Source organism: Hypomesus transpacificus, chromosome 9 (genome assembly GCF_021917145.1).
Source record: "Hypomesus transpacificus isolate Combined female chromosome 9, fHypTra1, whole genome shotgun sequence".
NCBI classification, from domain to species: domain Eukaryota; kingdom Metazoa; phylum Chordata; class Actinopteri; order Osmeriformes; family Osmeridae; genus Hypomesus; species Hypomesus transpacificus.
In genome coordinates this window covers 8,035,705-8,060,457 of record NC_061068.1, presented here as the reverse complement: position 1 = coordinate 8,060,457, position 24,753 = coordinate 8,035,705, and the positions used below count along the sequence as shown (strand labels likewise).

At 43.3% G+C, this 24,753-nt stretch overlaps 1 protein-coding gene across 1 annotated transcript in view; it reads right to left on the bottom strand.

Moving 5' to 3' along the window:
- Positions 1-24,096, bottom strand: part of cdh4 (cadherin 4, type 1, R-cadherin (retinal)) — a 116,949-nt gene extending 92,853 nt beyond the window's left edge. The window contains exons 1-2 of the mRNA XM_047025488.1: positions 23,930-24,096; positions 22,857-22,968 (exon numbers count right to left, since the gene is read on the bottom strand). Coding sequence (XP_046881444.1) covers positions 22,857-22,968; positions 23,930-23,986 — 169 coding nt within the window. The 5' untranslated portion in view covers positions 23,987-24,096. The remainder of the gene's footprint in view (positions 1-22,856; positions 22,969-23,929) is intronic.
- Positions 24,097-24,753: the final 657 nt, after the last annotated feature.

Sequence of the window (24,753 nt, the reverse complement as noted above, 5' to 3'; positions counted from 1 at the left end):
TTATCCACTTGAAGATAGGAAGCTGTCTTATCAAATGTCCCAGGCCAAGAGCCTGAAAAACAACCAATCGGGAGGCAGCAAAGAACATCTTATTCTGACACTCCCCTCACTCCAGACTCCACCCCACAAAGTAGGCATTGCATCTATTTCCTTTCTGTGGCGGGTTCATCACAACGGGGCCATGGGTTGTCAAAAACAATTACCTCCTCTGGTCTTTCTGAGTCGTCCTCTTAATTTGAACTGATAAGCATCTCCTTGCATATTAGCAGTGAGGCCCAGCAGTGGGCCTGCTCCCCACAGATAATGGACTGGGCTGGCAAACAGCATTTGTCAGGCACAGCCACTTACCTTCGCCGTGGACGACATACTGAGCGACGCTAATAATAGCCACGCAACCAAGCTAGCAGTTACCAGGCCATGGACCCCGGCAATCTGACTGGCCAATCAATAGTCATTTACTCTCACTCCCTTCCTAGAGGACAGCTCAGAGGAAACATGTGTTGGTGAGCCCCTTCTCTGGAACTGGGATGGAGATAACTTGGCAACTATCTATATTGTATGTTCAACCCCAAAGTGGCTTCACACGGAAATGAACATGTGCAGTTTATTTAATTATGAAAGAGTTACTGTATCAGTGTCATGAGAAGACAAGACAAAAAGTATGACACAGAATAAATCATGAATGAGCAACACACTATTATGGATACGCAGCCAACACTGTCACATCACACCCCATGACAGCCAAGATGATGACATCTCACTACCGCTGTGACTAGCCACAACTACAGCACAAAGAGAGAGAAAGGTTGTGTGTGTGTGTGTGTGTGTAGGGGGGAGGTAGAGAGAATAAGCCTGCAGTAGAAGACAGGATGATTAATTCCTGTTCGTCATCTCCACTCAACCAGCACATGGGCAATAATGCTCTTCATTTGGCTCGCAGAAATTACAGTGAGCCCAAGTGAGACATTGTCTCTGTATATGGCCATGCCTGGCCAGAGCGCAGCACACTACAGTACATCATTAAATCACTCATTACCAGCAGAGAGGGAGCATCATTTGATCCGAAACCCAGTACTATCCCTCCAAGCAAACAGGTAAGTAGCACAAACACAATTACACAGCGACAATGACTTCAGGGAGGAGGAAATAGGTTTCCACATAGATGACTCATGTGAAACAATCTTGACTACCTGTAGGCTCTACTGTAGCATGATCAACCATGTGTTCCATGGTGCTGTGTAGAGCTGAATGCTTATTGACATTTGAGGAGCAATTAATTGACATTCATTGAATCTATACCTTTCCATTAGGTATAGCATATTGCCCATACATTGAATTAGCACTAGACAAGGAGCAACACTGAGATGGATAAGGACACAAATAGACAGGACTGCTAAATGGTCTTTGTAAACAAATATACTGTCAAACAAGTGAGAGGAATCACTAATATGAGTGGAATGCAGGTGCATCTGTGAGACTCTCTAACTCTGCTCCGAGTGTGTTACATTTTCTCACAGCTCTTCCGAAAAGCTATTTGCCAGAGACGGTGAGATCAAAGAAGAGGGAGCTGATCTCACAGGCACCAGTAGCCATGACAGAGCGGATGAGAGCAGGGGAGTGGGAGAGAGAGAGAGTTACAGAGAACGAGGGAGCGAGCGAGAGCGTAAGGACACTGAGAGGAGGGTTTGACATGCTTAAAGGATTCTATTGTCAAAAAGATGCAGCATGTGTATATAAACATGTCACTTAGCATGATGTGCAAAGGATCAGTGTAATCTACTGGCTTGTCTATGTGTTGAATATATGTCTTATGTGTATACGTCACAGTATTTCATCCACCACTTAGATGAACTGAGACCTTTTAGATTTCAACATTCTAAGCTATGTCAAGCATTTTCATTTGAATTGCATTTACTCTTTAGGGCACATGCTTCCCTGGTTGTTTTTTAGGAATGTTGTCCACTCAAGCAAGGTTAATGCAACACTGTAAGAATTTTGACTCTAAAAGAGTCTATGATGCCCAATAAACTATCCCAACAAACAGAAACACATGCACACACAAAGACACACACACACACACACCAAGGCAAGCCTGCAGAAGTTATTTGTACCTGTATTTCATCCTGTCCTATGGGGCGTTCCCTATCCCTCTATGTAAACAAAACTGACATCCTTTATAAAAGATTTATGAGGCGAAGATGCAAACGATCGAGTGTGAAGTCCCACAGGAACAAGCACTTCCATCTGTGAAGGATCACCTGTTCTTAGGTGGGCTTAAGCACTAGTTCCCTGACAGCGTGCAAACAGGCAAGCAGGCCAGGGGGACACAATAGATGGCTAGATTGGACAATTCAAGAATTGACCCCGTTCTACTGTCATACAGTGGCCGAGTGGCATGAGATACCATGACGTTTCCAGCGAGCCATTGGAGTAGCTGTGGTGTTGGTGAAACATGTGACCCAAGGCTATTGAAAAGTAATTGATAAAAATGCTCTTTGAAGTCGAGGGTTGGGATGGAATAATTCATATATTTCAAATAGGTTTTAACCACGTACCCCCCCCCCCCCCCCCCCCCCCCCCTGGGGTTTTAAATGTGCTTTAAAGATGCTTTGAAAGGAGGTTTCAAAGCAAATGCTACAAATCATCTGAAAAAAACCTTCTGATAAAGGTCACAGGCTAACCTAAAGATACATAGATATTACGTTATTCCCAGTACCACAAGGTAATAGACCCTCACAGTCTACAGTACGTGTTTTGTACTGTTATTGTCATGTGGTAAAAGTACAGTAATTAAGGGTGTAAGCAAGGATGCTATCTAAAAGGATGCTATCCTTTTGGAGACTGCCAAAGTAGTAGGTGAGAGAAGTTTGCAGAGCTGCAGAGGCTTGTAAAGGAGATGGAGGCCAGAGGGATGCTGGCCGAGCCAAAAGCCCGGAACAACCCGCTACATCACCAGGATCTCTGCTGCTGGAACATGAGAATGTTTTACATCAAATCCCAAGGAGTCACCACAGGATCACCCTTCTATGCTCCTTACCCACTGTTCAACTGCAGGTCTGCACTGTTGCACTTGCTAACATGCTCCTCATCGGCCCAGTGGTAGTTAATCAATATGTAGGCTTTTGCTGTGAAAAGTCCCTGAGAGTTACACTGAATTGTATGAAAGACTGAAAGTAAATATTTGATTTGTTGAGATAACTTAAAATCAGTTTTATTTGTGTCACCTATTCAATGTGTTGCATGTGTGTGCGTGTCTGGTATTCAGTACGGGCTTCATAATGAGGTGAGGCTATGTACGATTTACAGAGACATGCTCCTTTTCTGTGATGATTCAGTGTTTTTTTTGTCTCCCATTCACATGTTATTCAAATACTGAACAGAGTTGCCTTGATTGAGCGTGCTCCTGGAGAGGCTCAGTCTCAGCTCCCACAGGAGAGAGGGACTGGAATAATGGGGGGCTTTGTGCAAGAGCCCCCCTCAACCCTTCTCACCCTGCCTCTCTTTCTCCCCCTCCACGCTCCCAGCCTCTCAGGGACCCTCTCATCACCTTCTCCCATCAACCCAGGAGAGAAACACACCCAGGTTCAAAGAGGGGTCACACTTGTCGCGATTATCACATTTTCTATTTGTCTGTATAAAACCTCACATTCACTATCGCCTCTCTCCCCCAGGCTCCTCTGAGCAGACACAATGCCTGCCACTGTCTCCTAGGACAACACATTAACAGAGGCCATGCTGCAATGTAGTCACACACACAGAACAGTCCAGGGGGGTGACAATTCGAATATCAGGGCACATAGTTTCAAACTGCAATTTCTTGCAGTTTCTTATCAGGATTTATTGGAAATCCTATTTTCTCAAGAAGACTGAAGTGACCTGTATCTGAGTAACAATACTGTACTTAAAATACCTAAAAGATCAGACAGAAAAGAAACACAACGTTGAAAGAGCTACAATTATCTTCGTCAGACAAATTGAATTATTTCCAGTGCCAAAATGAAACCTTTATCATTATAAGTCATTACCATCATGGCCCTGCAACAAATGAGAGGGGCTGGGAAGAGACCATTACTGTTCTGTTAATTGATTCATTCAGTCATTTGTCTGTCAAACCTTTGGCCTAACTAGTTTCTGTGGAAGAATTGACAGAAAAAAGAAATCAGACAGGAGAATGGAGAAAAGCTAAGCTTTAAGTAATCACCTGTCAACTCATGTCACATGTGATCTCATGTTCCATATTTGGCCTCATCTGCTTTATCCTCTCCTCCATCTCTCCAATACATCTTTTTCTTCTTTTTTTTGCGTTCAACCCAAACTGCCCCTCCTTATGCCACCAAACTCTTTCACCTCAATCTCCTTTCATACATTGGTACTCCAGCGTCTCTTGTCTTCCTTCGCCTGAAGCTTGTCTTTCTGTTCCCTCCACCCAGCCCCCTTGTATCTGACGGGATCGGAGAGAGACAGAGGGGATATAGTGCAGAGTAATAGCCCTGATGAGTAATAGGCTGAGCCATTGAAACATCGTCTCTCAGTCTAGCTCTCGTTCCCTCGGTTCCACTGGAGCTGCTGACTCAACAGGCCTGGTCACCAATCTCTTAGCCCGCGTCCCGGGGCCCACCCTAAGGTGCTACACTTCCTCAAAAATATCAAATTAAGATGTCGCCATGCATCACAGCTTCTGTTCAAGAGACACTCTCTCACTCGTGCGCTCCCGCTCTCCCTGCTCGCTCGCCCAGACCCCCCCGCAACCCCATTCCACACACACCATACCCAAAGACAAACACACACATTGTTCCTCACCTCATCAGAGAAGCAGAGCTCTGTGAAGGGCAGCCAAGGGGCCTATTTGAGCTCTTTTAAGAATTTGTGTGAGTGCGTGAGCTGTATGTGTATGGATGCTGACTGTTGTATGTGCAAGGGAGAATTTATCAGTATTTCCATTAATCTATGAACATGTTGAACATCTCTCTCAGTTTCTCTGTCCATGTATCTCCTTTTTTTTCATCCTTTGTTTTCGCTAACAGTGTCTTCTTGGTGACATAAACCACCCCATACTGTGAGGGTGGGAGACTGGGGAAGGGCTGTATATAAAGGGAACCATGCAGTGGGAGAACAGGTGCTGCTGCGTAATTACAAACACAGCAAGCTTTTAATTACTCTCCACTATAAACTGTTAATGAACGTGAACCCAATGAAAACGGCACTGTGCTCCCGATGTGTGAATAGCACACACACACACACAGAGTACACAACCTGAAGATGGCTCAGGGTGAGGTTGACTTGTTACTAAGGACGGCTATAAGCTCTTCTTAATGTCCACACACATAACACGAGCTGAACAACCCCATTACACCTTATCCACCCAACCTTCCCTGCAACACCCAACAGGCCCTAAGAGGGCTTGAAATTTAGCTCTTAAAGCAAACGGTTAACAAAAGAACACAGAATATGGTTTCATCAGTTCTTCAGTGGTTCTTTAGTTCATCACGGTCCTCTGTTCAGAGAGGTCAGCTTTCTTTTGCCTCTGTCCGTTTCTACGTTGCAGCCTCTAACCAATACATCAGTGTGTTCCTTCTCCAGACCTGCCATTGCAGGATTGTGCCATGCTGATAGTAGATTTCAAAAGAAAACCCTTGCTATGTTTCTGTTGTGTGTGGTATTGCTTGTTGGTATGTACATATTTATCTTGGTGGAAAGGGAGATAGAATTATCAACAGAGCCAAACTAACCAGCTTATCTTAGGGGGATAATACAGCTGAAAGTATGCCTGCAGAGCCTATCAGCCTGTCTGCCATTCTCTTGTTCTTTCTTTCTTTTCTTTCTTTCTTTTTTTTATCAAAGGCTGTAAATTAGATGAAAGTGGTTATTCATTGTTTTACCTGTGTGAAGATTGTGTGGGACAGAAAACATGTTTGGTCGCCTAGACTGAGAAGATAAGAGTGTCTACGTTAAGGAAAAGTATTTCAGTCTGAGACTTACATTTAGTCATTTAGCAGACGCTCTTATCCAGAGCGACTTACAGTAAGTACAGGGACACCCCCCCCGAGGCAAGTACAGTAGGGTGAAGTGCCTTGCCCAAGGACACAACGTCATTTGGCACGGCGGGGAATTGATCCGGCAACCTTCTGATTACTAGCCCAACTCCCTCACCGCTCAGCCATCTGACTCCGACTTAAATGAACAAATAACTGGACATAGCTTAAACTATATAAAAAGTAATCAGCAAAATGCTGTATGATAAGCGAGACACTGTAGTGAGGAAGACAAGATCATTGTGTCCCAGACAGTCATTCAGTCTGTGAGATGAGAGGATGAGAGGCTGGGATTGGGTCTGTTTCTCTGGGTCTAAACTGCAGGTGCCCGGGGATACAATAGAACCATGCTGTGTTCCACACATTCCTTATGAAGCGGCTGTGAAAGGCCCCCTGCAGCCTGCGTCTCAGTCTGTGTCCTCCTGCTCTGTGTCCTCCTGCTCTGTGTCCTCCTGCTCTGCGTCCTCCTGCTCTGTGTCCTCCTGCTCTGTGTCCTGCTCTGTGTCCTCCTGCTCTGTGTCCTCCTGCTCTGTGTCCTCCTGCTCTGTGTCCTCCTGCTCTGTGTCCTGCTCTGTGTCCTCCTGCTCTGTGTCCTCCTGCTCTGTGTCCTCCTGTGTCCTCTCTGTGTCCTCCTGCTCTGTGTCCTGCTCTGTGTCCTCCTGCTCTGTGTCCTCCTGCTCTGTGTCCTCCTGCTCTGCATCCTGCTCTGTGTCCTCCTGCTCTGTGTCCTCCTGCTCTGTGTCCTCCTGCTCTGTGTCCTCCTGCTCTGTGTCCTCCTGCTCTGTGTCCTCCTGCTCTGCATCCTGCTCTGTGTCCTCCTGCTCTGTGTCCTCCTGCTCTGTGTCCTCCTGCTCTGTGTCCTCCTGCTCTGTGTCCTCCTGCTCTGTGTCCTCCTGCTCTGTGTCCTCCTGCTCTGTGTCCTCCTGCTCTGTGTCCTCCTGCTCTGTGTCCTGCTCTGTGTCCTGCTCTGTGTCCTCCTGCTCTGTGTCCTCCTGCTCTGTGTCCTGCTCTGTGTCCTGCTCTGTCTCCTCCTGCTCTGTGTCCTGCTCTGTGTCCTCCTGCTCTGTGTCCTCCTGCTCTGTGTCCTGCTCTGTCTCCTCCTGCTCTGTGTCCTGCTCTGTGTCCTCCTGCTCTGTGTCCTCCTGCTCTGTGTCCTCCTGCTCTGTGTCCTGCTCTGTGTCCTCCTGCTCTGTCTCCTCCTGCTCTGTGTCCTGCTCTGTGTCCTCCTGCTCTGTCTCCTCCTGCTCTGTGTCCTCCTGCTCTGTCTCCTCCTGCTCTGTGTCCTGCTCTGTGTCCTCCTGCTCTGTGTCCTCCTGCTCTGTGTCCTCCTGCTCTGTGTCCTGCTCTGTGTCCTGCTCTGTGTCCTCCTGCTCTGTGTCCTCCTGCTCTGTGTCCTGCTCTGTGTCCTGCTCTGTCTCCTCCTGCTCTGTGTCCTGCTCTGTCTCCTCCTGCTCTGTGTCCTTGGGGTTCAGTGGTCAGTCATACAGCACAAACAGGCAGGGCATAATGCTGTACAACATCACTGCATCAGAACTGGCCAAACTACAGCAAAGTCTATAGCAATCATATATTTGGGTGCTTTCCGTAGAGAAAAAAGCTATGATTCAGATTTTGGCCACAAATTATTATTATTATTCATTGTAATTGTTTTTGTTCATTGCACCACTGTAGCAAAACAGGACCTCGGTATGGAAACAGGACTGGAATAATATGATTTTTGGAGATGAACTGTATTACCATGACAATGATAACAGAAGGTCCAGTTACTGTAGTGGTTGATGATTGTGGTTGATACAGATTGTGGCAAGTCTTTAAAAGTTTCCCAATTGTTTTTCTCTATTGTTGTAACATGTCTCCATGGCTGGGAAAGCATCATTGCACTTTTGAAGTTGAGAAGACTATATCGGACAATTATGGGCTCTCAATGGAGGAAGTCTGAGAGATGGAGCAGATGGCACAGACAGCACATAGTGGTATTTCACTGTGAATGCTTTCGCTGAAAAAGGAACGCTCTACTGAATGCCAAGCTTAGCGGCAGAGATGGCAGATTGAAGGCCTCCTGCTCTGTGCTTGTCTGGGACAAGCCATTGTTGTGTGTGTGCCCCAATTCCACAGTGACGGGCAAATTCCACTCATTCATTAACGTTGCAAGTGGAGGGACAAGTAACGCTGGAATTCCATTCACTCACTCAGTCACTCGCTTGTGCGCTGCCTGACGTTCCCAAGTTAATGAGAAGTGATTCTGTTGTTCCAGAAAATAAGCAAGAAGAATAGTACAACTGCAGCTAAATTAAATAGTAATGATTTAGAGTTGCATTTACAGAGCCTGTCTAGTTTCAATCGGAATCAACCTTCTTCTCAGAGCAGTGGTGGCTGGATGCGATGGCAGGAGACTTAGCTTGGAATAATATACAAGGGCCAAACAAAAAGCTGGGAGAGTGATGAGCTACTGCGGTGGAATCTAAGCAGAAAATGTGTTGTTTTTGGCCATACAAAAACGGGTTTTAAAATGACAGTTTTGTTTAATCTCAATAAAAAGCTATTCAAAGCAATTGAAATTACACACGTGACTGTAACTACAAATATCGGTAGTAGTGGAATAAGGGCACTGAAAATGTATATACTGTTATTTACACACACATGCCTTTAGTTCTATGGAGGAATTATTATGTAAGATACAGAGAGGAATAGAGAGAGTGGTGTGGGGCACTTAGTGGTGTGTGTACACTTTGGTAGGGTGAGCAGTCATATAGTATGTACCAATAGAATACACTGTAAATGAGAACTGGCTACTGGCTACCCTTGATGCTGCCAAAATTGCACACAGGTTGCATCTCTTGGTTTTTTATTGCCACGACCCCCCCCCCCCCCTCCCTGTGTAGTGGGGGACTGTGTCAGTCCAAAACTAACAGGTCCAGTCCATGGCTTACATTTAGGTGTGTCACTCCACTGTTTGATGATGGTGACTCTCTGAGAGCTCATTGTGACTTTACCCCTCAGGCCAGATGGAGAGTGGCTTAAGTTCGTAATGGGTTTTGACATGCATGTGTTGGAGATTATGCACTCTATAACAACAGTGCTTACTGTAATATCTTAATAATTTAGACCTCTATTCATACTGTAGTTTGAGAACAGACCAATGTGTGGTTGCGTTGAAGAAAGAGTAGGCCGAGTACTGAAAGTGAAAGAGTAGGCTAAGTACTCATCTAAGCATGGTTAGATTAGGACAGTGATGCCATCTGAGGTCCAGGGTGCAGCCCTAGTCTGTGGACCACCTCTGTCTTGGCTCCAGGCTGGCATAAATAATGAAATTGGATGCCAAGACTAGAGTTTCAGCCAAGAGGCCACAACATTCACGCTAATTGACTGATGGAGGCTAATCTAACTAAGTCTATGGATATTTTTTTTGGACTGTGAGTGTCCAAATTCAAGTCATGGGCACGGACTGAAAAGTGCTCCATTTTATCAAACTATGGAGAAGAGAATTGTAATTAATGTGGTTCTCTCTTTGTGTATAGAACCTCTACTCTGCATCTGAGTATGTATGTATGTATGTATGTATGTATGTATGTATGTGTGTGTGTGTGTGTGTGTGCACATGTGTGGGAATGTGCATTAGCATGTGCCTGTGTGTGTGTACCCTGTATTGTGTACATGTTTGTTTTGGAATCCTAAGCCTCCTTGAAGCTAAAACAAGCCAACTGAGCACATCTGAGATCAATCACTAGACCAAGCATGATGGAGAGCCCTGTCAGCAAAAGCTGCTGTGGCCTTGATTCAATAAAGCAAATAAAACTAAGAGGCAGACACATTGCATGGAGGCCCTGGAAAGCCTTGACACACGTAGAATGCCACACAATTGTTTCTTTGAGGAAGGTCCACAGTTAAAAACAAAGAAACGAAAGTGTCTAGAAGACAAAGACAGTTGGCACAAGAAAGGGGCTGAAAGAAGTTTAGGGAGGCTGACAGAAGATGAATTTAGGTTGAGGGAAATAGATAGAGAAAAACGAGAGGGAAGCCAGTGAGGCACGGTGCGACTCCGTTGTTGAACGGCTGAAAGAGAACTCAGTTCTGCCTGGTGCTGTTTCATCGCCGCTCTGTCAGCAGAGCGGCCATATCCTGGTTAGATTGCTGCATGGTCCAACCCTGAGAGAACGGACGGGCCACTAAGTGAACTGCAGCATATTGCAGCACACTGTACACATGATCCAGACACACATATTTTCCTCCACACCATAATCAAGGGAAACCATTACAACACTCCTGTCAGCACTTAACCTTCCTCTCCACTTCAAAGAGCACCCTGCTCTGAGACACTAGGCCTCAGGGGGCCTGTGCCAAGCCCTTGCCCACATCCATCACAAAGAGCACGGTGGGCCAGGGGACCGATTGAGCCAAGTAAGAACTTCCCAGGGTTTCATTTTACTTTATGAACTAGACTAAGTGTACATATGTAAGAGGTGATGAATGGCACATATGCTGTGATGGCTGAAGACAGGACGAGGGCAAAGGTTTGCAGCCCTGAAGTTGCTGGAGGCCCCCGAATCGTGTGAAACATATGCTTCAACTAAGACACAGCCTGAGAAGAGTTATCTCAAGCACAGCCAGGGCATCCTGTCTTCGTGCTTTCCTTTTATGTGGGAGGACATCCTTGACTTCTGCCTTTTCTCTCCTCCGGAAACGTATCTGTGTTATATTCATTTTTTGACCTGAGAAAGCAATTTGCACTTAGCGACCACTATCACGGTTAACATTTGGTGCAGCAAATATATTCCATGACCACCACTATCGTGATGTGTAATCTTTCTTTGCAATTTAACCTTCGGGCCATGGTTGCGAGCAGAATTTTCCTCTCAGGGGCCGGCATGTTGCAAGTTTACATTTCTATTTGTATGATCAAATGGATACATATTCAAGTGAAATAAGAATACATCAGTGTATTCAATGAGCATCGGGACAAATGCTGAATCATTAACACTCAGTGATATTGACGTCATTTGCTGCCACCAATGTATAAGAATAGGTTTCAAGAAAAAACACAAAGCACTACTGTAGGGTGTAGAACCATAGCCTGCAGCCTCACTACCTCTGAAAAGCAAGATCCATCCCCCACTCATAAATCCTTGAGGAATGGAGGCTGCCTGCTCCTCTATGGCAGTATTTACAGAGACAACCTGTATAACCCAGCAGAGTAATAACACTTAATGTGCATTTATTACCCCGCAGGGATGCATTCATTTGCAGATGGAGGTGTAATGCCGACATGCTCACATCCCCCAGGTCTGACCAGGTTTGACCAGGTTTGATCCCATATTTGCAGCTTCCCAATGGCACTTTCATCAGATTCTGTGTATTGCAATTGGTCCTCGCATCCCACCTCACTGACCTGTCACTCAACCTCTTGTCTCTCCTAAGAGCAGAGACAAATGGCACAGCACAGTCATTTGATTGCAAATTTTGGCTAGTTATGGTAGGTAGGTAGAACATCATATAAGTGATCTTGTGAATGTTATGAAAGTTATTTTCTCTATTGGGATCTCTTAAGGTCTAGTCTTTCAAATGCTGTATGTTTACTGCAAAATTTATTTTATTTGAAGAACGTTATTATTTATGAGTCTGTCATGAAAAATAAGAAATTGCGTTAGCTGTCTGGCTGCCATTGTTGTATTGTATTAAGGCAGCGAGATTCAGTGCAGAAAAAAATCTGTTCTGTGTAACGCATTATTTAGTGGATTTTTTTTAAAAGACTTTCTGGGTCCACATACGACCACAGTCACATAATACATACTCTTAGCAACCTGCTCCCAATGCTAGCACCTCATCCCCAGCATAGAGCTGCATGTGAATGGATCCTTGGCCTCATCTGCAGTGCGCCTGAGTCCTGTGGGCTGGCAGGGTTCCAGCCCTCTTCTCTCATTCAGACAATACATAGTCACACATCTCAACGCCTCAACACCACATACAATGTACAATATCATCAATCACTGACCCATCACATAAAGATGATCCAGACACAGCAAAAAAACAAACATTTTTAAAATCTCTTTCAACATTAAAAGTAGCATCCCTGATTTCCATTGGATAAACATCAATGATTACACAAGGTTTCATGATGAAAAGTAAGAAGCAAAGACCAAAGAAAATATTTTGCGAGTTGACTAAATTATATTTCAAAATGTGCTTGAAGTTCACAAAATGCAATGTAAATTTGCCAGTTAGGTGATTTAGGGTGCAAAGGGAAGTAAATAAATAATCCTGATTAATAATTCATCAAAATTCATGTTGCGTTGCCTCTGGCCCTGAGAGGGTTTAGAATGCACATTACTGTACGAAGTCTTTGTGGCAGCTGAGGTAAAACTCTTAAAATCATACATGCATATAACCACAAAAACACACACACACTTCTACACAAATAAGTGACAAAAATATAAAATAAAAATATAGCAAACAGCCACTACCATCGTTTCCACATTTCTCACAGCAGATAAAGTCTATCGAGTGTGAAAAGAAGTTCACACACAGCCACAGGCTGGAAGACCCACAGAGGGAGAGACCAAGAGAGAGGAGGGCTGAGGACTGCAAATTGGATCTAAAAGTCTTCCAAGAAAAAAAGGGGAGGATGGGAGGGAACCCAGAGGGCTGGGAAGAAGGCAGCATGGTACTGGGGAGAGAGGAAGAGAGCAGAGGCAGCATGGTACTGGGGAGAGAGGAAGAGAGCAGAGGCAGCATGGTACTGGGGAGAGAGGAAGAGAGCAGAGGCAGCATGGTACTGGGGAGAGAGGAAGAGAGCAGAGGCAGCTCAAGGCCAGTGGTCCGTGTGACCCGTCCTGATGATGTTTTCCTTTATAGCATTACACCAACAAATGAAATGATCTCCCCTGCTCCATCGAATACACCTCTGTGACACACTGTCCACAGCACAGGGCTGTCGGCACCCGTGCCTGTGTGTGTGTGTTGTGAATTCACGAGACTATAAATTGGAATAATTCAAAAGTTCTTCACGTTGACAGCGCCTTACTACATTTTGAGCAACCATATGAGACATCAGTAATTCATATTTTTTGGAATACAGTAAGTTCACACAATTGAACAACAATAGTTATTGGTAGTGGCATCTTGAGAGATGAACATCTGTACTGCCAGAGGGTAGACAGGCAGTTGAAGACAATACCATGCAACATTTAATAGTGCAGCTGTGAACACAGGACACATTTACTTTCAGTGTGGAGTTCATTCAGTGTTTAATATACATCATCTTTTCTACACATGGCTTCAAGGTTACGAGTCTAAAGCACAAAGGCACAGACGCAAAATCATATACATTATGTAAACAGCACTTCAGCATAATCTACAGCAATTTGATCTGTGCTATACCTCGTCTGCTTCATAATGATGTTGATTATTGGTCATTCACAAAACTGAAATGACCAATCCATGTCCTGTACAGTAACGACTAAGGACTGTATGCATTACACTGCTATGAATAGATTGTACCTTATAGAATGAAGCAATCACCCTTTCTCAAATCCACTCAAATCTTATACTGTACTCCGTTTGAACTGATGTGGAAAGCCATAATGGTGCCTTGTCAGTCACAATCACAAATGTGAGAACATGCTTTTTATCCACCTCCACACATTGTTCCAAACGCACCAGAACCCTGAGGTTTGAGCTGTGTTTGTACGCTGACCAAGAAGCACCTCAGCACAGTAATAATGAGCAACAGGCCTCGTCACGCAACAGCACCAGCACAAGACATGGAGCTGGGGTCAGGGGAGAAGGCTGCTTCAACAGACTTTGAGGTGCTGCAGAAATACGAGAAATGCAAATAAGTTGTGAATCAACATTTAAAATCACAAAGCCCACTGGATGCTCATGGAGGAGGTGATGTTTATTCATAGCAGATGAAAGGTGCTCAAACAGGCCGATAGGGCTGCAGGGCAGCCAGCTCACCTCCTCGCTCCATAATGATGGACTGTTCCAGAGCTGCTGTGAGACATCCCACCTCTTTCTCTTTTATTTGACTAAGGGTCTGTGCTATAGAAGTGACTCCCTGAAAAGAACTACCTGTGGAGTCCTATCAAAAACACAGGGTACAATGTGAAGAGCTCAGTTCCAGCATCTGTTAGGTGTCGCTAAATGATTGCAAACCCAGAGAATACTACAGGTGCTGTCTCTTTGATATAAACCATGTTTCACCTACCTAAGGGGCCTTGTTGACATAATACTCATTTAAAATAGGCACTAAACAATACGATGGCTCTCATCCCCAGCATGCTGCTGTAGCTATTGAAAGCACCTCGGAACATAACCATCCCTCACTTCACCACAGCCCTATTGTAGCTGTAATCATGAAGACACAGGACTATAAGAGTGCCAGTGGGTTTCTTTCAGAGATCAAGTTGCTGTTTATGGCTGTAAGAAGCCTTGTTTATTCCACAGGCGGACTGACTTTCATTGTCTTATTGTTGGGTTGTGGTACAGAGTGCAAACGCTGCCCCCACCCCCTCTGTCGCCCCATAGCTATTACTTTTATCTAAGATTGTATACAGCTAGAAAGAAGAAGAGGGAGAATTATTGGGGGGAGGGGGGGGGGTTATATGGAGAGAGACAGCGATTGAGGGGAAGCAAGCTTCAGGCAGAAAATAAAAACATATGTTATGACTCATCTGAAGGTGTGATCGATGCTACTAGTTTGTGTACGAAATATTGAGGACTTTATTGATTTCTTCCCTCTTTCAAACCTAAGTTAGGTACAGTCTCCCAGAAATGTTTGTTTGCCCATGTGACTCTACGATCTAAAGCGTACGGATGTCAAAAGTCAAATGCAGTAAGCAGGAATGAACAAACAACCAAAACACAAACCACTCTATTTAGTGAGACTGGGGCATGGTAATGATGTTTGTATGTGGTTTCTGTTTGAATGTAGCCCATGGCTATTATAGGCTCATGGGTGATTGCTCTTCCTGTTGCATACCAAACACTTCATCTTCAGGGGGCCAAAGTCCCACACTAAGACACAAAAATAGATTCCATTATCTGCTTTAATTTCTATGTTAGCAGGCTGACTGGGACAATATGGAGGTCAACAAACAGATGATCACACAGAGGAAACCCATTTGGAGGTCAAGGCTAACAGTGTAATGGCAGCATTTAACATTTGCACAGTAATCCACAGGGACCTCTGAGTCTATGTGGAACCGTATGTGTGTATGTGTGTGTCTTTGTGTGTGTTTGTGTGTGCGTGTGTAGGTGTGTGTGTGTGTGTTTGTGTTTGGGACAAATTAATCTTAAAATTGCTAAATGTTTATCAAGTAAACACATCAGTCAGTCGCGCTTTGTTTGGTTGCCATTCTTTCAAGGAAAAAGCTTCACATGGCAGCCAATGTTAGAAGGATGGGGTCGAATGAATCTTAAACTAAACAAACAATGAGAGAATTAATGAGAAATGTATTATCAGTTCCCCATCCTGTGGATATATATTGAGTGTATGTGTTTATATGTGTGTTTGAGGCTGGGGCCAGAATGGGAGAATAGGGCTCGGTGGCTCATTGGGTACAGCGGTGCTATTTGGGCTGAGGTCTTAATGCAGTCGACTGGGTTTGATTGTGATCCAAGCCAATTCCTGCATGTCTTCCCTCTCTTTACCCCTGCCTTTCCTGTCACTCTTTTACTGTCTATGAAAGGAATAAACAGGTTTTTTTAAGTTATGTGAGAACTCTTGACTGAGTTTTGAAATGGATACAAAAGAACATAGGAGTGAAGATGGTCAAGTATGACATAATTTTATGGACAGTGTTGCATTCTAAGCACTCATGGCAATATCTGGTCCCTGAAGAAACTCTTTATTACAACAGCTCAGATCACTGGCACATTGGTATTCTTTGGTTATTGAATGCTGACACATGTACATTTATAAATGGTCTTTCTGTGGAACGATTTAGGAAATATACTTTTCAGTGGATCATATTAAATCTTTCTACAAGCCAGCAATAAACATGTCTGGGGAGGCAAAAGTTTCCTTTCAAACCAAATTTTATTGTAAGAAAGAGCAACAAAAATGTTTCCACCATGAGACCAAAACAAGATTAAATGCACCGGCTCCCCCTAAATTCAAATCGGAGCTTCATAGAGGAACATAAACCCCTAACCAAACAGAACCCATCAATGGGTGGACCGGTGCTCATGCATAATGCAAAAGAGAGGGGTGAGATTCAAATTAAATAGCTAGCAATGAGGAGGCAAGGAAATAGTTCTCAGTGGTAGGGATCCACACACTGCATATATATGTGTGAGTAAATTACACACAGCAAGCTTTAAATATCAAAATATACAGCAAATTGATACAATCAAATTCAAAAACAGCACAGCCATGGGAGGTGCAATTTCTCTTCTCTTATGGCACGCTGAAACCTTGCACCTTTTCCAAGAACCAAAAACCTTTGCCAAGGCCAATCAAAACTGTTGTGAAACCAACTGGTTTCTTTTTTAACCTTGTACATTGCTAAATGTTACTGAAGATGCTTTGGTTGCTTGGCAAACAGTAAACAAGTCCTCAAGGCAAATCATTTGAAAGCAAAATGTGGAAGTAAAGTACTTTGGTTTAGACTAACAAAACAGATGGTCAGGTTGAGTAAAGCAAAGGAGAAGATAATGCTCTGAAAAGAACAATCTAACAAAACGGAGACAGCAATTGTATCTATCCACCACAACCGGCAAAGCCCAAAAAGTGGTATTGATATGAAAAACACAAATACCTTCTAGTTGTAGGCATTGGAAATACTGAATGAAGATGGTAAAATACTTCCCCTCTTTATAGGTATTGTATTTGATGAACACGTCTGTAAGTTCTCCCTCACGTGGAGCTCAGAAAGTACACTAAGAGGTCTGCCCAGAGCCCCCCTCTCATCAGAACCCCTCTCTCCCATGCCTATCCTTTACTCGCTAATGAGGCATGAGATTGACAGCTGGATTACAGGGATGGTTTGTAATCCTTTAATTTCTCCATTTAAGATAAGGAGCGCTGCCTCCTCTTCCTGTGGCTCATGTCAGTCTCTTTCTTTTTCTTTCTTTCTACATCCTCCTTTTTCTCTCATTCATTCTCCGTCTCTGTCCCCCTCATGCATATGCTAAGATAAAAAGCAATTGATGACAACATGATTACAAGCACACAAACACTGTGGTGCAGAAGACACAGAAGTCACAAAACAGTGTGACACACTACAGTATGCCCACAGACCCCAATGGTGAGTACACACAAACACACATGCAGTACCTAACCGAAATAAATACCCAAACTATAAAAAACTATAGATGACTAACTGCAAATTATAATAGATCAGAGATGAACAAGACCATGATGAGACCAGCGACAAAAGACCGGCAGTTCTGTGATTAGGGACAGTCAGGGCACTTTGTTATGTTAAAAGGCAATTTGAAAGTTTAGTATTTTAATTAATGAGAAACAAAACCCTATGGTTAGAGAAATGCATACTACACACACTGGCTCTCCAGAGATGTATCTAGCACTGGCTCAGAGAAGTAAATGTGTTGAGCACAGCAAGACGTAAATCATTTTGATTGGGCGATGTTTTCAGCTCCTCCAGATCTGGTGACTGGGGATATGAGTGCTGGGAAACACGGGGGTAAAGTGGCAGTACAAGGTCAAAACGCCTCCACCATAACTCACCAATAAAGCGAGACGGCATGGAACCTCGAATCCCTGACTCGGTATGGAGAAGGAATCAACCCTGCTGTATCTCCAGGTCCATATGTCTCTTTAGGGTACAGTTCAGTGTCTCTTAAACTGTATGGTAAGACCACAGCACAGCTCACAAACCAGTAGCTGTTAAAATGTCAATAGTTATGAATTTGTCAATAGTTCAATAGTCATTCGTAACTAATGTCCTTCCAACCAACCTGCTGACTGGAGCTTCAGGAAGTCAGGGTTGAGAGACTACTGTAAAGTAAGCAAGTAAGTAAATGTTATTTATAAAGTACACTCTCAACACATCGAGGCTGACCGAGGTGCCGAACAAAAGTACTATATATTATAGTCGTGCCAAACTCACCGGTGGCACTACCACCCGTGAGTTTTCAAGTGAAGGCATTGAAGGCCTGAAAGAAGAAAGCGTGTCTCCTTTCAGCTCCTTTTATAACCAAAAAAGTACAAGGTGATGTAACTGTAATCGGTTTAATAATCCATAACATTACATGAAAGCATAGATAATAGACACATTGTGAATAAACAGTCTAAGTCAGTGTAACTTCCACCCTTTCACATGGAGCCTCAATTTGTATTCAGATGCATGTAAATCCTGGGGCTTAAGGAAGGGTAGCACGTTAGTAATGAACTGGTTGATTCAGGTTTACACACTGTTAAGAGGTGAAACAGAGGTGAAACAGAGGTTTCCAAGCAGTAAAATGATTCATTTCTGGATCACAAAAAAAGCGAGTCTTTCAGGACTTAAACTGGACCTGCGATCATTAGAGTGCACCCAGATGTAACATTCTCACACACATTGATTGTGAGAGGATAGTCAATTAAGAAAAGGTTTTCATCAACATTGCAAATAGCATTCATGGATTACAAGCTTCAACAACCAACAAACACTTTAAAGGAAGAAATCTAAAGTTGTCAGCACTGGTGACTGTATATAGACAAGCATTGACAGTTGTAATAAATTGTTAACTTGTAGGCATCTGAATACTCACAATATTGGGTTCAATTCAGGGCAGTTAATCATACCATTAGACAACTATCTATGTGAGCATGTCTGTGTAAAACATGGGCAAGTAACCACTTTGATCAAGCACATCCTCTTCATCACAAATAACAACATATTAACAGTTGTGTGTGAACTTTTTTAAAGGATTTCAAAAGCATTCTTTTAGGTTGTCATTTGTATTTTTTTGAGTGGGGCTTTTGAGGCTCTTCACACAATCGTACAACTAAATACAAAAATACTATTTGTTTATAAATCTTTCTAAAAGTCAGCACAGCCATGTGGATATCTAGAGGTATACAGTGAGTGAGTGATCTGATTTCCCTGTATAGTCGGACCTCACTGTGGCTATTATGTTAGGTATGGTGGTGTTACATAGCGTAGACATTCAATGGGCCCTTCAATGTTTTTGCTGACAGCTATGGCCCCCTAACTTCTCTACCTCTAGAGAAAGAAAATAAGTGAGAAACCATTGTGTGTACTGTGTATGCATCTTGGGTGGCTCGGATGATGGAATAGGCTCACAGTGGATGTCATGTTGTAGGGAGTTTGAGGCATATAGGGCCGAGTCTAGCGTTTGTATGGAGAGGAGATAAAGAGAAATGAGGTGGCTCATCATCAGTACCTGTATTCTATCAGCTCCCCACAGACAGCCAGTCCTGGGTGGAGAGATGAAAGGCTCTCCGGAGGACAAGAGAAACAGAGTGAGTCGAAGGGAAAATGGCATCCTGCTTATCAAACGCCTAGAATCGTAATCCCCTTTTCCCAGGGTTTTGGACATACTTATAAGAGAGCCGCTGCCTTGGAGAGAGAGGAGGAGTCTGAGATTCTGTACAGTACAGCACACACCAGCGAGGCTGTTTAAACAAGATAGGACTTTCTGTTGGATATTTTCTAATATGATTGGGTCAGTTGGGTCTGAACTGCTAAGTCAGGTGCTCGATGACTGATGAATCTTACCGGACTTATACCAAATCAGATAACATCAGCATTTGAGTGTAAATCACTGTATGGTCATCTGTACAAGGAACAAACCAAGGAGACCGTGCTCTCTGACAACCCTAAGCAGTAAAGGGGCAATTATATGAAATAAAAGCCTTAAGGGGATGGATTGAAATAAAATATAGAATAGATACTGTATCTACTGTAAAAAGAGAGCCAATCCTGTTTTTCCACAGGGTATGGACACTAAGAGGTCAGCTCCTTCAAAGAAACACAAGAAAAACACAAAGTTTGGATATCAAAACAAGAGTATTCTGTTTGAAAGGATTGAGAAATGCATGTTGAAGTTCACAAAGCACTGGCTTCAATAAAAAAGTACGCTTGTCCACAGAACTGACACTTCACTTGCGGTGCTGTCACTAAAACCAAGTTGTCATGGCCTCTTTCTTGTCACCCATCATGTAGAAGACTTCTATTCCTTTCTTTGGGTCCTGTTATGTCCAAGAATCTAAGGCAATCAACACAACTTTTGAATTCCATATAAAAGTTACCCCTAACTTTAACATGAAATAGCATGGAGCCACAAGCACTAACCTAACGTGTCACATAAAATGTATGTTGCCCATCTCTGGCTCACCTCTCTAGCTCTAACATGTGAGGGGCAAAGGGTAAAACTCTTCACCAAAGTCTTTTTGAATACCAGCTGACAGCTACTTTTAGAGCAGCTATCCTGAAGGAACTACAGTTCAATCTCTTTGTGCTCTACCCCCTTCTCCTGCCCACGTTCCTGGGTGTCTGTTCCAGCTCTTAGACCGAGGTGATGGTTTACACAGCGATGTGCAATCACCGGAATATCCCTTTTCATGGCCTATCTGGCCACAACAGGGATCTGCACGGAATGGGGGCTATGTCTCAGGCCGCCTGCTTGCCAGCCTGCTAAAGATTTTGCTCCAACTCCCTGCTAACACAGAGAGAATCCTCTCCATAGAAGCATGAACTAATTCATCCTGTTAAACTTCGGGCGGCCCAGGGATTTGCTAAACATTAGCTAAACAAAGGCCTTTTATTGCGACCATAAACTTGCAGCGTAACAGCCTATTTAACCTATAAGGCAATAGATATGACCTACAGAATTGAATAATCAATCCAATAAAGCGTAAGGATGACCTTCTGATGCTTTCAGATACGTATCTGAAAATATAACTAGACAAATCAGGTCTGAGGCCATTATGTTCTAAACAGGAAGTGAGGTCAGGAATAATAGGATCAAATCCATTGAGGCAGAGGTAAGGTCCAACACCTACGCATAACCCGTAACACAGTAGTGTATGCAGCCAAATCTGACTTCCATCTCATTATCCTACCCGTCAGAACCTTAGGACCATAAAAGGCAAACACTATAAGTCCACTGATTGCTATCCACATGAACGACCGCCACACTGCACCTGCTACAGCAGTGCTCAGTAGTGCTCTTAGACAGCTTTGCTGTGTGACTTGGGCTTCAGTGGTCAAACAAATATCTAGCACTTTTGCAACAATTCTCCCTCATCTCTCTGGCTTTCATTTGTTTCCTTGACAATGACGGTTCTGGGTTATGCACTCTGTGTTGTTAGTATGAAAGGGTTTCTCCCCTCCCTCTGTCAGGCCGGCCACTGCACATTAATCATGGCATGACGACTTAAGCTGCTGATGCTGATATCCCTCAGAGTGGCCAGTAGGGAGGACAGCACAGCACACAGATTGATTTTCAGAAAAAGCACACAGACAAGCATAGGAGGATCCAATGTAACATTAATATCACAGCAATGGTTGCTGGACAATGTTGACCAAATCAAAAGTATAGAGTGGTGAAAAGAAATACTACTGTAGCTTGAAGAGATGGGAGCCTCACCTTGCACAAGCGCTCATACACAGTAGCACACGTACACCAAACACACACACACACATACACACACATTCCCCCGCCCAAACACACATATGCACACGTGTCACACATATACACATCAAACACACCGACACAAACACATACACAAACACCAAGGCTCGGTAGATGGCCTATCTGCCCAGATGCATCACATTCTGTCAACATTGTTTTTGGCTTGGGTCACTGAGGACACCATAGCCAATTTCCAGACAGGCAGAAATCTTCAACCCCATGCCTTCAGGCAAAGTAGCTCCCTATTGACTGCATGTGCATCCTTGTCTGCCTCCTAAGTAACAAAATAACCACCAGAATAATACACTTGTTTTGCTTTCAGCCTAAATCTTTTTTGAAAAGCACAATGATAGAATCATTCCCTCAGAAAATAATTTTCACAACAGCAAAGAGAGACTGAGTTTTGGGGCCACTAACAATTTACTGATCGAGAGTATAACCTGTGTTCACAACCTTTGTCACATTTTCTTTCAGCATTTTCAATTATAAGAATTTGAACATTGACATGTAATATTCAGTGTGGTTTGATGTATCAAGAAGTCAAAAAAAGCAGTTTGTGTTTTTTCACAAATCCCTATTAGATTTCCAGACTATGCTGAGGTTTGTTGGAAAACAGCATCATTTGACATTGCTGAAGAGCGGCCACACAATAGACATGCTGGCTGCACTGAAAAGAAATGGAGCGAATGAAAAGAGAATTGAATTCTCAGAAAAATATAGAGAATAAAGAGGAAAAACGTATTAAGGAAGATATTGGGAATAAAATAAAAGCTTTCGGCTCCTGGTCGCAAACACACAGAGCAGGAGATACACAGACCATTTAAATTACTCTGCTTTGGTGAGCCTCCTGCTTAAAGAACCATTTATTGAAGAAGAAAAAGAAAAATAATTCTGCATAAGCCGCTAAATAGGGGAGCTATGATTGAAAAAGGAATTCATTCGATGGACCTCTTTCATGTTGTTTAGATGAAAGTATTACATGGTATCCCAGGTGATCCGAGTTATCATAGATGGAACCCATTACATCACACATCACCTCATATGCTCTAATCTTATACTTAAGTTTTTTTCTGTCACAATGCATGCTCTGACCTTCTTAAATGGTGATAGAGTTCTGATCTATAATATCTCAGCCCCTCCACACACACGCTCTGGTTGGCTTGCGTCTATGGAAGTAGAGAAGCCTGGTCAATAGATGAGCCCCGCAGCCTCTGTGCTTACCTTTGAGAATGCTGTGGCCTCGCAGTACATCCCTAGAGACAATCACTGTGTAGAAGCTCTCAGAGAAGCCTGGTCTGCAAAGGGGTTTGGGCGGCTGGCCTGCCTTCATCCCCTGAGGAAATACAAGCAGGGCTGTTAAGCATTGGCAAATTGACTTCGGCCACAGGGCAACAGGATGATCTTGCAGGCTTCCAGACTGTTATTGAACCTGGGAGTCCTGAGAAGTGACGGGAGTAGACGATTTGCTTTCGATAAAAACTGGTGCAAATGGGTTATAGTATTTTCTAGTGCATCACACAGAGATAGCTGCTCCAGTGGCTACTAGTTTATTGTAGTGGAGTGTTGTTTGCATAGATGCACTTATACTTTTCTACATGGATGATGATGATAATGTTGATGATGGGAGTGATGAAATGATAGGATCGTAATTTTGCAAGAATCAAGGAGGATCACCATCACAACCAACTTTTGTTGCGTGAAAAATGTAAGAATTAATCTTTTATCTCAGCGTTTCTCTTAGTCTGCATAAGATTGTGCAATCGGGTAAGCTATTATTTGCAACAACAACAAAAAGATAACCTCTCGAAATAAACAAGAAGTTTATGGTTTTGTTAGAATCCAGTGTCTGAAGCGTGCATAGGTGCTTCAGGTGAAATGTACAATAATCTGAAGAAATAACATCTAAACGTTCGTTAAATTCGTAGTGACCAACTGAAAGAATGTCTTGAAACCTTTGACTAAATCCTCTGCAATATTAGAACGCATAGGACAGCTGCACATCAGTCATTATAATACCGTTCAAAACGTTTATTGTTGAGTTCATTTCCTTGTTCACTGACTACAATAATAATAGTCATACGTCTTATTAAAATGTAATGATAGATCAATCCTTGTTTAATTTTATGTAAAATGTTACAATGCTCTCATGTTGCCTATAGCGCATTGCCACTGCAGGGTAAAGTCATCACCGCCACATTTCAGCACCATACACAGCACAGCAAAGCCCATGTAACGACCACACTTGAGTAGCCTACTACCAGTTTTCAATTAACAAAATTAATAACTGATCTTACCAAAGATGTGCCCATAAGTAAGGCAAAAGCCAATATAACAACGCAGCCAACATTCATTTTTGCAACCCGTCAGGATAAGGGACGGAGACTGAACCAACTCGCCTTCCACGCCAAATAGTTATTCCAGGAGCCCTCTTTTTCTACAAGCAGATTAAGCGCAGCGAATCTACACCGTCCCCACTTGTCTAGCGCAGAAGTGCCGCTGAACTGGGGGTGCTGTACTCTGTACTAAGAAGCCGGTGCTTATGGGGTGTCAGCGTCATTACAACTCCTCCTACTGCACGGAGGAGAATGCGTATGTAGTCACTATAGCTCTCTCCCAAGCTCGTGTAGCTCTCCATCAACTTCGGTTAAGATCATGCTTCAAAAGCATGGAAGAATAACATGTCAGACAGAAGACGTTGGAGTTCTATTTCCATTTTAGAAGGTGTTTAGCATTGTTTTTCTTAACGAGTCTTACCTCGGTTACGTTTCTTGTACCACTGATCTGACGTAGACGACAAAAAATGTAATTACTGCTGCAGTTTTGGATTAATGGATTAAACAGTATTTAACTTTTGTAGATGTAATATAGGTATAGTAGTTCTAAGTAGGACTCAAAATGTTACATTTGCACAAGAACATTTATTACTAGTAAGCAATGTCTCACTGGCAATAAGAATTGAATCCCATCAATCAGGAAATGACAGTACAAGAGCAGCCATCATTTTACAGCACAGCTTTCTGTTACATAGCTTCTATCTTAGCCATTCCATTTGTTCATTCATACACTAAACATACAGTCCAATAGACACCTTACAGCATGTTCTCTAGCAATGAATCAA